The 17,464-nt window shown below is 37.0% G+C and overlaps 1 long non-coding RNA gene and 1 gene segment (V, D, J or C); both read left to right on the top strand.

The window, feature by feature from the left end:
• Positions 1-6,633: 6,633 nt before the first annotated feature.
• On the top strand, positions 6,634-8,720 carry LOC141552830 (Ig alpha chain C region-like). The segment is given in 3 exon segments: positions 6,634-6,817; positions 7,308-7,643; positions 8,332-8,720. Coding segments are annotated over 3 exon segments (909 nt in total).
• Positions 8,721-16,174: 7,454 nt separating this feature from the next.
• LOC141556471 (uncharacterized) lies at positions 16,175-17,153 on the top strand. The gene is made up of 2 exons (XR_012486539.1): positions 16,175-16,263; positions 16,993-17,153. It is a non-coding gene; the product is annotated as an uncharacterized LOC141556471 (long non-coding RNA).
• The last annotated feature ends 311 nt before the right edge of the window (positions 17,154-17,464 follow it).

The following is a 17,464-nucleotide window of genomic DNA, read 5'->3' as shown; positions in this document are numbered from 1 at the left end:
CTAACTATACGTTTCTATCTGTGACTGAGACTCTATCTCCCTTTGCCTGTTGGTTAGGAGTACCAGGTCCAACATACATTTCCTACAACCACCACCTTCCCTCACTACCCCCACTACCATCATAATAATAGACAGGCCCCACACTTCATACACCTGGCCCAGCCACAGTCAGAACCACAAAGCAGACATGACGTGGAAGACAGGATGGATCAGTTGGACAGGAAGTGAGGGAGAGTGACCATTGAGCCCCTCTGATGATCTGGAGCCTGAGCCTATAGGGTAACAAGGGAGGGAGAAAGAAAGGTCAGATGTTGAGAAAAAAGACTCCAGGTCTGCTCTTCCTGGGTAGATGGACAGATACAGGTATGGGGCCAAGACACAACTCAGGTAATCCTTGTCTCACCATTTCCTTAAAATCAGGCCTAGTACTTAAAGAAAGGGGAAGAATACTATGGGAAAAGTTGGAAGTACTCTGTACAGAAAAGTCAGATATTTGAGGAAGGAGAGACAGAGAAGAGAAAATAGAAAGTGAGGATGGAAGAAGAAGGGAAATTTTATTTAGAGGGAAGATTCTTTGAAGAATCAAGAAGAAAAGCCTTCCTGATTTGATATAAGGGAATTCAAAAGGTCTGTGATCTAGTACCTTCTTTGTCAAAAGCTTGTATGAACTTAGAAAAGTTATTTCTCTTCTCTGGGGCTCATTTTATTCATCCATAATTAAGATTCTGGACTTTCTGCTTGATATTCCATAATTCTGTTTCTTCTTAGGATATGCTAGAGAAGAAGGGGCATCTGCGCATAACTATTCCTAACAAATTTCATCCAAGTTATGGCAAATGGGGAACTAAAAGACAAAGAAAACAGAGACAAGGGTCTGGAAAAATATGAAAACTGAGAGGCCTATAAGGATTGTGATGGATATAAGGATTAATAAGGATAGGAAGAGAAAAAAATGTGAGTATTGAGAACTGTAAGGGATGGGAGAGATCTGAGAGGATAAAAGGTGTAGGAGGATTGAGGGAAAGGGCACATAGGAGATGATTAAAAATTCTTGTTGATTGAAAGTTGTAAGTTCTGGGAGGAATCTGAAGACTGACTTTTGAAAAGAATGGGATAAGTGAGAAACATGAAAGAATATGAGGATTAGTGAGAGCTCTGAGAGAGCTGTGATGGATTTGAATACTGGTGAGCACTGTGAGAGTTTGTGCTGTCCTGGGGAAAATGCTGTACTTGTACCCAGAAGACTTGGGTTCAAATCTTTAATCTGAGCTTGCACAAACCACTTATTCTCTAGTTCCTTATCTGTAAAGTTAAAGGGTTAAACCCGAAGGTCTCTTCCATCTTTAAATCAATGATTGGACAACTGAGTTGTATGAAGATTATGAAGGATGGGACAGGTGAAAGATAAGGGATGTAAGGAAGATTAGGGAGGAATACAGGAGATATGAGGAATAATAGAGAATATAAAGATTGTGAGAATTTGAGGAATGTAAAAATAATAAGAATTATAGAATTGTAGGGGAGCCCTCATAGTGAAAAAGGTGTGGTAAATTATGAAGAACATTGGCATTGAATGCAAGGGTACCTGGGTACAAATCCATTCTTTGATGGCTAATATATATATATATATATATATATATATATATATATATATACATATATATATATATACATATATATATACATATATATATATATATATATATATATAATTACTTAACCACAGAAGACCTAAATTTCTTCATCTGTAAGATAAAGGGATTAGACTAGATAGCTTCTGAAGTCCCTTCTAGCTCTACATTTATAGCACTAATATATATTAACCTCTTTGCTCCCACCCATCCTCCTATCTTTAATCCTGATCCTAAGCAAACCATAAGCAAATTTCATAATTAATGTTTTTAAATGTTTTGAATTTAAATTCATTTTAATTCATGTTTTAAAAATATTTATTTAGTGCCTATTCTCTATGTACAACACTAGACTTTAGTGCTGGGAAAACTACAAAGATAAATAAGATATTATATCTAGTTCATAAAATTTACAGCCAAGTAGGGAGTGAACCATAAACACAAAAAATTAGAATTCATAATATTATATGGGTGGAAGTGGCCTAAAGATGAGTTGTTCTTCAAAAGATGGATGGAAATTCAAGAAGCAGGGCAGAGGAGTTGGAGGACTGGGAAAGACAAGTCAAGTTTAGGAAAGAGTCATCAAGGAAGTAAAAGGAAAAGCCAAGGTTAACCAGAGCTGAGAGTGTTCATTCTGAGAGATATAGCTAGATAAAGATGGAGGCAGAATGTAGAGGTCCTTTCTGGAGCTAATGAAAGTGAGATTATTTCGTTGCTAATAGGAAATGACTGAAAGATTTGAACTTGAGCAATTATATGAATAGATCTATGTGTTAGGAATTTAAACAATAGACTAATTGGGAAACAATTGGAGATAGCAAAACTTGTTGGAGCCTATGATATTAATTCAGTTCAGTTCAACAAAAATATATTAAGTACCAACATTTGCAAGGCATTATACTAGACAGTGGGGATACCAAAATAAGACCAAAATTGTCCTTGCTTTCAAGGCATTTACATTCTATTGAGAAAAGACATACACAAATAAGGAAATATAAAATAATTTCCAGAGGGGAAGAGACTTAACAACAAAGAAGACCTTCTTTCTAAAGAAATACCCGCATTGTACTTAATAGAAAGCTATGGATTTTAAGAGGCAGAAGTGAGAAAAAAATTCCAGACATGAAATATAGCCTGGGCAAAAATACCAAGGCCAAAGAAATATCTTGTATGGACAACAGGAAATAACTTTGGCCAGAACAAAGAGTAACTGAAGGAGAGAAAGGAATAATGACTCTGAAAAAAATAGATTATAGACAGACAATAGTTTTCAATGCCAAACAGGAATTTATACTTTATCACTTTGGCCAATAATGTCAAACACAAATAGAAAGAGATCCCAGAAAAACAGAAATTAGCATTATCTATGTTGTATTGAGTTTTATTTTGTTAAAACATTTCCCAATTACATTTTAATCTGATTTGGGCCTGTAATATAGAGTTTTTCAGGCTGCATGAGCCCAGAGCCTGTTCTGATTTAGTCAACAGAGAATCACTCAGCTTCCTTCCTGAGCAGAGTAATGACATAGTCACACCTGTGCTTTAGGAATATTAATTTTGTATCTTTATGAAGGATGGATTGGAGAGAACTGACAAGACAGCAACTATGGTGGGTGAGGGAAAAGAAAAAAATCAGAGATGATGAAGGTTGTAGACCTGGATAAATGAAAAGGATAGTTGTGCCATCAGAAATGAGTTCATTTTTCATGTTGAACTTGAGATGTCTATAAGACATCTAGCTAAAGTTTCTTAGCAGGCAGTTGATAATGTGAAACTACAAATCAGGAGAGAAACTAGGACTGTCTCATACAGGTTTGGGATTCATATGTATAAAGATGATTTTTGAACTTTGTATCCCCAGAACTTAACACAGTGCCTGTTACATAATAGATGCTGAATAAATGCTGGTTGACTATCTCTTCTCAACTCCTTACAATTTGTCTTTTGCTCCCAAGACTTTACTGAAAGTACCCTTCCTTTCATAACACTAAAGTCTTCCTAACTGATGATGATATCTCAAGATAGAAGGGACTTTACAGGCCATTTAATAAGAATCCTTTAATATATATATATATAGATAGATAGATAGATAGATAGATAGATAGATAGATAGATATAGATATAGATATATGATAAGGAGCTATCTAGGTTTTGTTTAGATACTTTGGGATAACAAATGCATATTTTTTAAACATCTAACAGTTTTCTTATAAATCTGTATCTTCTACCCATTGTCCCTAGTTCTGCTCTCTAAGAACAATTGCAATAAATTTAGTTTCTTTCAATAAATTTTGACTGATTCCACAAATATGTCCATAAGTTGTCCCTAACCCTTATCTTCTTTAACCCAATCGTCCTCAGTTCCTTCCCCTAACATATGGCACAAACTCAAGGCCATTTTCCATCTTGGTTGGTTTCCTTTGGATACTCTCCAGATTCTCAGGGTCCTTCCTAAAACATAATATGTAAGCCAAACATGACATTCTGGATGTGGTCAGAACAAAATAGAGTAAGTACAACTATCATCTTCCTAGACCTGGACTTAATGCTACATAAGATTGTATTAGCTTTACCTGATTGGAACTCACACCTTATTGGTACCCACTGTCCCTGAAGTCTCTCCCTCTGTTTGGAAAGCTAATGGAAAGCTCTTCCTATAACCTCCATTGAAGGAGGAAACCCAAGTCAGCTATCTCTTCATTTCCCACCTTGCTGTGCACTTCTCTGCAATTTTACCTAATACCCCCTCCAAATACACCCAAATCCCCATTCTTCTTCACCACCTCGTTTCAATTTCCTTTAGAAAGTTTCTTACAAGGATAAAAATATAAATCTAACTCATAACTTTAGATGTGAATGGATTAAAGATCATGGATAAAAGATCAATAACTGCCCTTTGAGTAAATCCATTCAATCAGTTCTCTGAAGTCAAGGAAAAAGAAAATATACAGAAGGATGGCATAGTCAGTAAAGGAAAGACAGAGTCAGAGAAAGAGACAGACAGACAGAGAGACAGAGAGAGAAAAAAATCTGATTTATCAGTTAGGAAGACTTTAGTGTTTTGAAAGGAAGGGTACTTTCAGAAAAGTCTTGGGAGTAAAAGACAAATTGTGAGGAGTTGAGAAGAGACAATCAACTAGCATTTATTCAGCATCTATTATGTATTGGACATAAAGTTCTAGAGATACAAAGGCCAAAAGAAAAAATTAGTTCTTGATCTCAAGGAGCTCACAGTTTAATGGGGAGCTTACAGTCTAGGGAATAGAAGCATGATGTAGGTTGATTTTTAAGAAATTTAAAAGAGAATGGGACAATAATTAGATAAATTAAATAGGCTAGGAAAGATTTTTCAGTGCATGAAGAGAGCCAAATGTATTTGTAGGAAGAAGGAACTAGTATAGAGGAATGGAATACATTAAGAGTGAGAGGTGGAGGGTAGGAGGAGAAAGAATAATACTGGAGCAAAGTATAGAAACAAGGGCACAGAAAATATTTCTTAAGAATATGGGAATCCCTCTGTAAGAGGAGGGAGAATTGAGGAGGGGGGAGTTGACAAAGTTCTTTCTGGATAGTCTAAGTTCTTCTCAGTGATGTAGGAGTATAACTGATTTAGTGTTAAATGTAACTATGGAACCACAGGAGTTAATATGAAGGGGTGTAGGGGAAGGTTTTGAACCAAGATGTAAAGTTATAGAAGATCTGCTCTTCAGGATAGTCTAGCTGGGACTAGTCTATTTCAAATCACCCGGTGTGGTTACTATACTGATTCACTTTATAATGTACCCAGGGTCTACCTTGTCCCACTTTCCTAGCAAGAAGGTGCCACAGGAACCTGTAATAGATTTCAAGGACACAAAAAATTCTATAAAATTTATTTACATATGAGAAAAGTTCAGATTTTTGTTGCCATCTCTTTATTTTCCTTTATTTCAAGCCATTTTTAAGTTGATGGTGAAGGTAAAATAACAGTGAAGATTATGAGGGGATATAAACATGATGATTTCTGCTGCAGAAGAGACAAGACAGCCACCTACCTTTGTCCTAAGGTTGAGCTAGCCCTGATCTCTAATTAATCCAGAATCTTGATCCTAGATTTCTATGTAATCGTAATGTTAGGAACCTTAGGAGCTTTGATTTGTACTCATATGATAGACGCTAACAAATAGGGAAACCAAGTCTCACAGAAGGGACATAGAAGTCGTGGATAAGCATTTTATAGAACAGTATACTGAAATGTATCATTTCTGTGCATTTTAATAAGTTTCATAGGATTTCATAGGAAAAATTCAAAGGAATCTTTTAAATTATTTAATCCAATCATCTCCTTTTACAAATGAGAAATCTGACTCCCAAATGAGTCATTTAGACTGTCCAAGCTTGCATAGATAGGAAGTGGAAAACTGGGATAAAAACTCAGCTCTTCTAACCTCTAATCAAATAGCTTTTTCCCTGGACAACTTTTCTAGTCAAGCTTCTGGCCCCATAGGAACCTTAGTTTGAGGTTTTTGAGCCCTGGACCAAGATGGTGATGGTCTCTGAACACAAAGATTTGCCGAACTACAAGGTCTTGCTCAGCTCTACTCCAGAGACATTAGTGCCTTTCCTAGAGTTGGAAACAAGAAATTCTGCTTCCTCCCTTTTCTAAGAGTTAAACTCTATGGTTGCCTTCCCTTAGACATATCTCCCTCTTGTAGTCATTTTCTTCGGTTCCAGGCATTTAACCAAAAAACATCATATATTAATTATCTAGCAAGAAGAGAGCATGGGAATCAAGGAACAATGGACAGAGATAGTACATGATGGAAAGAAGATGGAGGAATGTGTCATGGATTCAGGGGTACTATAGGAAGAATTACTCTTTCTCCACACCAAAATCTTAGGAGTTTGTGTTTTCATTTCAGATCCCAAGGTCTCACCCAGAATCTTCCCCCTGATCTCTGGGGCTAGTGGCTCAGTGGTCCTAGGCTGCTTGGCTCAAGGCTTCTTCCCAGAGCCTGTGAACATGACCTGGAATTATAGTGGTTCTGACGGCAAAATAAGGAATTACCCTGCTACGCTAAGTGGCAACACCTACATTCAAACCAGTGTACTGGATCTTCCTGGGAGCCAGTGCTCCAATACCCAGTCCTACCAGTGCCTTGTCGAACACTATAACACCAATAATAAGCTGATGGTTCCCTGCAAAGGTAAGAGGAAGACTGTGGGTTTTACCTTTGGGGAGTTATACTGTCACCTCACACATGCAATATTCATGGAGGAAACACACAACATATACTCACCTCTCCTAATAAAAAATAAATCATATTTATATAGGATGAAAAAGCTGACAAAGTAATTCATATACATGATTTCATTTGATCTTCACCATGACCCTCTGGGGTCAGCATAAGGTCTAGGGAAACTCCAAGACTCACCCACCATCATGAGTTAATGAGTGATAGAGGCAAGATTCAAATCCAACAATCCACCAATTCATCTTTCCTGCCCTCCCCTGCTCCCTCACTTTGGATCTGTGGTGGTCTCACCTAATTAACTTTAGAGATGATCCCTATGCTGTAGGGAAAGGGAAAGGGAAAGTAGGCAGGAGCAGAATCTTAATATTAAACTGAAAAGCTTCAGGAAATACTAGGAATAGCCCTGACTATAGAAGATAACTGTGTTCTGTGTTTTTTACAGAACCTATAAATCCTTGTCCTTGCGAAACTACTTATGTATCCCTGAGTCCTCCCTCCCTGGAAAGCTTGCTTTTGGGCACAGGTGCCAACCTGACATGTACACTTGGTGGCCTCAAGAACAGTAAAGGAGTCAAGTTTACCTGGGTAAAAACTCCGGCCCAGACATCAACTTTCAACCCTATTCAAGGAACACCTCAGCAGGACTCAAGTGGCAAGTACAGTGTGTCCAGTGTCCTGGAGATCTGTGCTGAGGAGTGGAACCGTGGGGATACCTTTTCTTGCACTGTGTCCCACCCTGAGATAGAAACCACTACCAAGACTATCTACAAACCAAAAGGTAGGAGCCAATTGAAAATGGGAGAAAAACTCAGGAGACTAAGAATATGGATAGGAGTGATCAACTGGAAAGAACTAATTTGTTTGATTTGGGGAAAGATAAAGGGGAAAGCATTAGATATCAGATCAAAGTTAACAAAGGATGAGTAGAACTAACCCAATACTATGTCTGTCAGATTAAAGAGCTCAGATCTCCAAATTGAGAAAGGAGAGATGGGAAAAGACAGAAGATATGACTTACATTTTTTTTAATTGGGAGAAATTAGAAAATAGCAAAATATGGAGACAGCAAGGAAAAAAAAGAGAGGGAAGAGAAAGAGAGGAACAGAAAATAAGAGAATGAAAGTGATGGGGAGAGAGAAAAATACAAGGAGAAAGAGGAAGCTGAGAAGAAAGCAAGAAATAAAGATATATGTCAAGAGAGAGCAAGGTGAAGGACAAAAAAAAAAAAAGAATGGAAGAGAGTGAAAGAATTCAGAAGGAGACTGACAGTAATAAAAATAAATAAATCTGGTCATTCTCATCTTCCTCACTAACTCATCCAGTGACTCTGCTGCTGGGCCCCGGGCTTTGCCTTATCTGCATTCTTAAGGGCATTCTACATCCTGAATAATCCCCAGTAAAATTATTTCCTTCCTGACTTAGAACCTACTTCTCTCTGACTGTGTGTCTCTGTTCTTTCTGCCTAGTGACCCTGATCCCACCCCAAGTCTACCTGCTGCCACCATCAGCAGATGAAATCTCCTTGAATGAAATGGTCTCAATCATCTGCCTGGTGAGGAATTTCAGCCCAAAGGAAGCGTTGCTACAGTGGATGAAAGGGTCTGAGAAGCTGCCCAGAAAGGACTACATCATCAGTGGCCCTTACCCAGAGCCCAGGGGCACCAACACTTTTATGATAAGCAGCATTATGCAAGTCTCGGCCTCTGAATGGAAGAAATATAAATATTCCTGCGTGGTAGGCCATGAAGCTCTTCCCTTGAACTTCACCCAGCAAACCATTGACCAATTCTCTGGTAAACCCACCAATGTCAATGTATCTGTCATCATGTCTGATGTCTATGGCACATGTTATTGAACTCAGCCTAAACCATCAGGTCTCTATCACTGTCCAGACTTATAAAGTAACAATGAAGTAGAAGTAGATCTATAGAAAAGTATCTATTTGGAATAAATCTTAAGACTCAGAAGCAACACTAGTCCTGTCCTCACTGTCTATGCCACAACTAGTCCCGAATAGCAGGGGAAGAGGGATAGGGAATGAAGGTGGGAAGGTATGAAATGTACTAGAAAAGAGGAAAGAAGAATGGGAAAGGATATCCCATAATATGAGCCAAGCCAAGGTATTTATCATGTCTTCCCCACTCTGACTAGGACTCAGATAGATATTTTAGGAAAGGTCTTGGTCACTTTTCCTGATATAATCCCCAACATTTCTAACTTGTAAATTGAGCTCTAATCCACCTAGGAAGAAAAGTTCCTACTAGTTTCCATACAACAAATAAGATTGTAGGATCAGAACAGACCCTAAAAGATCTGTTTCCAGCACTTATTGAGGATTTCATAATTTGAAGAATCCTGTGAAAATCACAAAGTGGGTGAGACAGAAGACCAGGTTCAGAGCCTGCCTTTAAAGGAGTTTATAGTCAAGAGAAAGATAAAGGAAGAACAGATCCATGCTCTTACCTAGGAAGAAAGAGGGAAGAGAACACCAATGGAGTTCAAAGCAAAAGTATAAACAAAAGCCCAGAGATAGGCCTGTGAGTAATATGTTCAGAATATAGTGAGTGAATCATACAAAATGAAAGTAAACGATGTGTTAGGGAGTAAAAGAGAGATTATGTTGGAAAAGAAAATTAAGGTCTTGATTGTCAAATTGAAGAGTTTGCATTAGTCCTGTGAGCAAAAGAGAGTCACTAGAAGTTTCTGAGTAGTCAAGTAACAGCATAAGGGCATTTGGAAGATGATTCTAGAAAGATGTTCAGGAAAATTATTAGGCTATTCTATTATAATATCTCCACTGAGAGATAATAAAGGCTTGAACTAGGCAGAGTAAAGGAAAAAGATACCCCTGGAAGAATAAAAGAAATATACATAATAGATACAAGCTTCATATACACAAAGATAATAAAACACATGATAACAATGAAAAAGACACAAATGCACATGTACATAATTACACATGATAGGAATTCCATTGATGGTGGTGAGATAAGGGCCACATTTTTTAATCTTTTACATAAAACCTTTAACTTATTAATCCTTTACCCTTTTACCTCTACTTTCCTATTAGCATTTCTGTTCTAAATATACCCTACACCTATCAAAGGTGCTCTACACCATTGCCAAATAAGATTTCCGGGGCTATTATTGTTTGTCCTTCATTCTCAAAGAGGACCGTGACATCAGGGAGGTGATGCTATGACATGCAAGTGAATTGGAGTTAAGTGAGGGAGGGCTGTGCAAGGTCACCTGCCTCACTTTCTCCTCCAGAGTCATCTGGGTCCAGTGATTAGACATAGTTCAGGAGAACTGTAGATGCATGCAGTGAGAAACATTTGCCTTTTTAAGCTAAGGTTTTTAATAGTTCTCAGTTTGACTGAGGTAATCACTCATTCAGCAATTAAGGCTAGATAAGAAAGAAATCTTTTTTACCTAGTCAAAAAAAAATCGATCTGAAAGGGGAAAACTGTCAAAGTTTCTGGCCAAACAGAAACAATTGCTTTTTACAATCACTCTGAGTATGCCATAGTCTGGGAACTTTTGTTGGCCAATCAAGAGGAACCAGAATAATTTGGGATTAAAACATGATCCTTAAAAAAGGATTTTTTTTCCCCTTTCTCCTTTCCCTCTTTCCTCCCTTGCTTTCTTTTCCCTTTACTGGCAGTGCTCTGCTTACAGATTAGAGTTCTTCCTTAAGGACTATATCTTCAACCAAATCAAGATTTCTGGGGAGAAGGAAATTGAAGGAACTTTACACATCAAAGTAAGAATCCTGAAGCATAGATTTCTTAGGTATCTTCTGGCCCAGGTATCCTTGAGCAGAGAAGAGAGATTCTTCTTAAAACTTTGGTATTCCCTTAGTTTCTGGGTCATCTGAGAGGTTCAAAATTGAGTTGTTGCCTGATTACCTGTGACAAACTGACTGACATAACTGAGTCCCTGACACCAAAATTAAATGCTACCTCCTCAAAGCACTAGAAACCCTAACCCCAGAAAAACTTTTCCTATTATATCCTCTCAATATCCCCCATAATTCTCTGAGTGAGGCATAATGATTACACTGTTCCTGGTTAGCAGTATCCTCACAGGAGGCTACTCAGGGGGCTTCTCTCCTCAGAAAAAGGGACCTTTATTTGGAATGTGATGGAAGAATGGCCTCTACCCAGACTCTGACCAAGAGCATTCCATGAACAGGGGATCAATGCTAGAGCTTAATCTATTTCAGGGATGTCTCTTCCTTAAAAAGAAACTTTTATCTATACATTTATCTATATCTAGGGCCTGTTGGTCCCTAGACTTCATAAAAATTCTCTCACCCATCTAGCCCTGGCAGAATCTTTTATTCCTCAATTCTCACTCTTCTCCACATCCTCCCTAGATGCCTGAGTCTTGTCTTTGCCCTAGTGTTTGAGAAAGAGCTGGAGCCTCTAAAGTTTCTTTGTCAATTCTGTCTCTGTTTCTCATCATTTGAAAGGTCTACATATCCAAAGTGTCCTACTCATATAAGTCGTCCTAAACCAAATCTATAAAAGTAATTTTAATGCTTTCTTTAGTGTCCACATAGGTGGGAAATACAAAAAATCTAGTCTCTAACCCAGATCTCTAACTCAAAATCCAGTGGCCTTTACACCACAGTAGGAAACCTGGGTTCAACACCCAGCTAATTTGCTAGATGTATGGCAATGGGCAAGTCACTTTGCCAGTCTAATCCTTTGTTCTCTCATCTGTAAAACAGGGATATTCATACTTCCTAATCCACAGATAATCCATATCTTAAATCCTATTTAAGATAAAATGATTTTATACTTTGAAGTGCTAAAGAAACTGTAGATTGTCTCCAAAAAAGATAGGTCTTATAGCCCTGGGTAGGTCCTGAAAGCCACTGGACAGCAATATTTCTGGGGATGTTATATTGAGGGAACTTTGTATTTAATACTGATGTCAGGATAGAGATCCAGGCTAACTAGGGAGATGGAACAGCACATACAACCTAGAGAACACAACAAGATTGTGACCAGTGTATTTGAGTGCCAGAGAATCTATATGAGGCCAAAGGAACTGAGGGCATGGAAGCCATGTGGTGAAGTACTAAGAGTAATAGTTCTAGATGCCAAGGACCTAGTTTCAAATCCTACTTTTTGTGCTTACTACCTGTGTGAACTTGGACAAGTCACAGGATATATATACATATACATAAGTATATATACATATTTGTGCATGTATATGTATATATATATGTGTGTGTGTGTGCATGTATGTACGTATTATATATGTGATTGATCAGCTTAAGACACTGAATTTCTCATCAGTGACAAGATTATTCCCATCAGCTCAATTATTTCCCTTTATATTTTCTTCACCTTAGGACTTTTATTTGGTTGGGGGATTTGGGGGACAGGTAATTATTAGTCCCTTAATGTCACCTACTGAAGCAACTAAGCCAGGACTCAGAATCTTCATAAAGATACTCTCTAATTTATGGACCTACATCATCTCCAAAACAGGGATGATCCCAAATAGCCCAAAATCTTTTATGTTTGTTCATAATTCTCCAAACTAACCTCCTCTGCTGCTACCATCACCAAATCTGCAAAATATTGATCTCTTACACCAGCTCCTTTGACTATCTTCACCAAACAGACAATGTAATAGTATTTATTAAATCTTACTGGGATTAAGAGCACTGTGTTTAGGGAGAGGTCCTTACTGAGATAAATAAGAATGTTTCCAGCATTGTGGAATTTACAGTTTAATAACAGGATATAATTACATATACAAATAATTAAAACAGAATGATAATAATAGCATGCTTATATTACTTCACAATATACAGAACTTCCTTTACAGCATATTTGTATATTAACTAGTACAACCAATTTACAGATAAGAAAACTGAAGTTTCAGAGAGGTTAAATGCCTTTCCCACAGTCACATCACCAGCAAAGTAAAGAGCCAGGACCAGCTGTGTCTTCTCATCCCAAATCATAGATTTTCATGACAGCATCTGCATTAGAAAAGTACAGACTATAGGATAAGGATAAAAGTAGGGAGCAAGTATTTCAGCCTGATTAGACAACTGAGTGTATGGAAGGTAATACCATAAAATATATCTGGAAAGAAGGGAACACCAAATTTGACTTTAGCTTAAAGGCAATAGGGAGCTGTAAAAAGTTTTTGAATAGGGATCAAAGTCAATCATTGAAAGAATATTCTGACAGCCAGCATAAGTAATGATAAAATTCAAAATGAAGTAAGACTCACTGAGCTAATGATCCCCCAAAATAAGTTTTGTAATTCTTCACAAAGTACTACTCTAATGTCTCACTGTAATGTAAAATCTATACCAACAGAGTACAGATTATATCAGGACCAAACCATTCTTGAAAGGCTTTAATATGTTGACAACAAGCTAAAGTTACTTCCTTAAGACCCAAAACTAAATCTACTTTCTGACGAAAGGAGATGCTCATAATCATGAAGTTGGTCTCTATATCATAAAATTTTTAGTTGTGGCAAATCATTAAACAAACAGACAAACAAAAAAAAATACAAGATAGTACTCATTCCTTGATCCCATCTGGTGGTAGAAAAAGGTACAAAAGTGTTTTTTAAAAAAACACTTTAAATTATCACTAAGTCATCTGTAAATATGAACTTAATTTGTTTATATTCTTTCACTTATGGACAAACTACTTGTGGAACTAACTCAATCTTGACTTTTTCTGTAATTGAACGCAGAAGACAAAAAGATTATAGCATCATAGATCTAGAATCAGAAGAGATATTAAAGATTCTTGGGTTCCCCCTTCCCAGCCCTGTCAGGAGGTTAAATTACATGTCCAAAGTCACACAGCTAGTAAGGATCAAAGCCTAATTTTAACCCATGTCTTCCTGATTTCAAGTCTAGTGACATTTCCATTATGAAAAGATGCCTCTTAGAGAATCAAGAATTAATACAGTTGACTTTATCATGTATCCAGAGGCAAAAGAAATATTTCAAATGATACTTGGCTAACTCATATTTCAATGTTCATTATGAATATCCATAAAAGTCCTCCTTTTATAATAATAAAGAATAAAGAAAATATTAATCTATACAATATCTGTTATCAAAGACAAAGAAATTCTTGTGATGAACTTGAAAGGATTTCTCAAATTAAATCGATCTATTTTTAGTAGTATGTTACGTTAATGCAAATGCAGACCTGTTAAAAGTCCATTAAAATAATGTCCAAAAATTATGGATTAAGAGTAAAAAAATTTTGTAGACTATACAAAAACCTCATGTCTACATCACAAATATTTTCTTCAATAAAGGAGTCTAAAAAGTTTATTTCATGTCAATCAATCAATCACTGCAAATGAAACCAAAAAGGGTTGTTATGAAACTATCTTAGCTAACAAATTTATCTCCTTGTGAAATGGAGTTACATGGCAGCCAAGGACAACATTGGTTTGGAATATAAAGTTATTCATAAAATCTTATAAAGAATAATGGTGAAAGATTATGAGCAAAGTTGTCACAGAATTCCAGAATTTTAAAATTGCTTGGGACTATGGTAGCCATCATCCAAAAGGACTCCTCTTTTATAATATATCTATTGAAACATACTTTTGCTTTTTTTGTATCCACAGGGATTAACACAGTGCCTGGCACACAAAACTGATGGAGTCAATCAATAATCAATCAATCAAATGTTTTGACTAAAAATATCAAGTGAGACATAAAATAAGCTTATTAACTGTGTCATTCACATATCCCACAAGGGGCCAGGTGGAAGATAGTTTCTGTACATGATAACGTTCTCCAGATGCTCTTATTTTCAAGAGGGTAGCAAGCAGAGTATTGTTTTCATAAAACCAAAGAATAGTGCAAATTTGCTAAGTAAAATTTATAATCACTTAAAAGAGAACTTAGCCTATTCAAATAGGAAAAAGTCAAGATGAAAGGTGTCTATTATCTGAATTTGGGCTTGTAATTGCATGAACAGCAAATAGAACTCATTCATCAGTAAAAATATTCTAAACAGATGAAGCAGATGAGTAACAATTTGACTTGAAATTGAAAAGAATATAGTTAGATAGCGTTTGGAAAATTGTAGAGTGCTTTTGACGATCCCAAGCTTCTATCTAAAATAAAGGAATGCTTTGTGATTACCTAGAAAGGGAAGTAATGATCATTAAAAGTCAGAAAGCATTGTCATCAAGAAAAGACCAAAACTATTTAATTTCATTTTTTGTGGATTACTAGGTAGCATGGTAGATTAGGATAGAAAGGGATGAGGAAGGCCTAAATTCAAATCTGGCCTCAGAAACTTGCTAGCTGAGTTACCCTGGGCAAAGGTATTTTAAACCCTTTTTTCCTCAGTTTCTTCAACTGGGGATGTTAAGGGCACCTATCTTAGAGAGTTGTTGAGATGTTATTTGTAAAATGTTTTGTACAGTGCCTAGCATAGAGTAGGTACTATATAAAAATTCACCTTCCATTCTCTTTTCTCCCATTTATCTTTTTCTTTAGACAGGATAGATCAAGCACACATTCCAAATATAGTATGCTTAGATTTCCACATGATCTTTGATGAAGTTTCTCATTTGAAGAAGGTAGAAAAAATATAGGATGGATTAAACTACACCTAAGGATTTAGAATTGGATGAATTAATAGATTGATGTCTGTTTGAAAGGAGCTCTCTAATGAAGTATTCCAAAGGTCTATCATTAGCCCTTTACTTTTCAATATTTTTATTAATTATTTGGATAAAGATACCTTTAGTTATCTTTATACAAGGCATACTTGTAAAAAAAATTGCAATTAACACAAATCTTGACAGGATAGCTGATAGACAGAGCACCCTGATAAATTTCTAATGGATCACATTGACTAAAATGAAATTTAAAAAGAAATAAATTTTACACTCTGGTTCATGAAATGAATTTCACAAATATAGGAAAGATAAGGAGAGAGATGTAGATAGACAAAAAGATCTGGCAGTTGAGATACTGATGCTTTATGGACTAGGTCTCAAATTCTCCTGAAACCTCAAGATCTTTGTGACCTCTACTCTACATAGGAATCCTGACTCCCAAATCTTTCTAAAGTTGAGTGAACTTCCCCTAGCCAAGGTGGTATACAGATTTCTCTTATCCACTCCAACTCTTGGGACCTAAAATGGTTCAACTCATTTTCCCCACAGATCATTGGAAGAAGGTGATCACATTCAGCTGTCTTAATGAGGATTTTGTGGAGGAAGATGATAGAGATGCTACCTTATGGCCCATGACAGTGACCTTTCTCACTCTGTTCCTGCTCAGCATGTTCTACAATACCACAGTGACCCTCATCAAGACAAAGTCTGGCCCAGCTATCAAGTACTAAGCCTCTAAGCAAGCAAGACACCTGGTATCTTGGGCCTTGGAATCAGAGGTGGAAGACCTAGCCCAGAGGATAATGACTTAGAACAAAAGAAATGTGGTAGCTACTAGTGGGAAAGAAATAGTAGATGAGTCCTCTTACATCCATTATAATGTACCTGACAGTCTAATACAGGATGGTGCCTTCAGTTATCAGACCCTACAAAAATAAGGATTTATACTTTTATAGTCCTCCTCTTTGCTATTTTTCCAAACTATAAAACCTATAAGCATAAGAATAAAGAACACAGTTATTACACATGGTAAATATCATTTTTAAACAGCTTTTATGGTCCAGAATACTGTTTCATATACCAGAACTTTTGACCAGTCCTAATTTCATCCTCTCTTCGTTATTCACATTTCTGTCTCTGCCAGGGAGTGAGTGACTGTGTGTGTGTGTTGTGTTGTGTTGTGTTGTGTTGTGTTGTGTTGTATATGACCTCTGCCAAAGAGAGTAGGCACCCTAGCTTCAATGACTTTTAGGGTACAGACAGAATAAGGGCAGAATCAGGCCTTAGGACAGAATTAGGCCATAATCAGAGGGGAGTAGAGAAGAAGATGCAGGCTCTGCCCTCATGTTTAGAATTTTGACTGGCAGAATGAAGGAGACAGCAGTCTTACTGAAAAGATGCTAGTAGAAGGGTGCTGGAGAGGAAGGACATCCCTTCTTTCTTTCTCTAACCTGGATAATCTCTCCCCCATCTATTACTTACAGGTGAGCTTTATGAGAAATCAAAGCCATCACCAAGGACCAGAGTCTACTAGACTACTAGACAAGTTGCAGCACCTATAGTGAAAACCAATCCCCACTCTCATCCTTCCACTCTCTCTTGGACCTGAATGATTCTGTATAATAAAGATAGAATCTTTCTTCCATACCAGTCTATTTCTGAGGAATATAAAAAGGAGGTCATTGTGCTGGAGGAAGGGGATATTCATACACTCAGACAAACACAACTGGGGTAACTCTGTCCAGGAGACAAGATTTGTTGTGACTACATGAACTACATGGCAAGCAGAAGTCTAGAAGTGGAAGGGTTGTTCAGAAACTGTTTCCAAGTCTTTGTTGTTGTTGCTAAAGCAATTGGAGTTAAGTAACTTGCCTCGGGTCATAAAACTAGGAAGTGTTAAGTGTCTGAGACCAAATTTAAACTCAGGTCTTCCTGACTTCAGGACTGATGCTCTAA

This window comes from Sminthopsis crassicaudata, chromosome 2 (genome assembly GCF_048593235.1).
Source record: "Sminthopsis crassicaudata isolate SCR6 chromosome 2, ASM4859323v1, whole genome shotgun sequence".
NCBI classification, from domain to species: domain Eukaryota; kingdom Metazoa; phylum Chordata; class Mammalia; order Dasyuromorphia; family Dasyuridae; genus Sminthopsis; species Sminthopsis crassicaudata.
The sequence above is the reverse complement of the archived record's forward strand: the minus strand, read 5'-3'. Positions and strand labels throughout refer to the sequence as shown.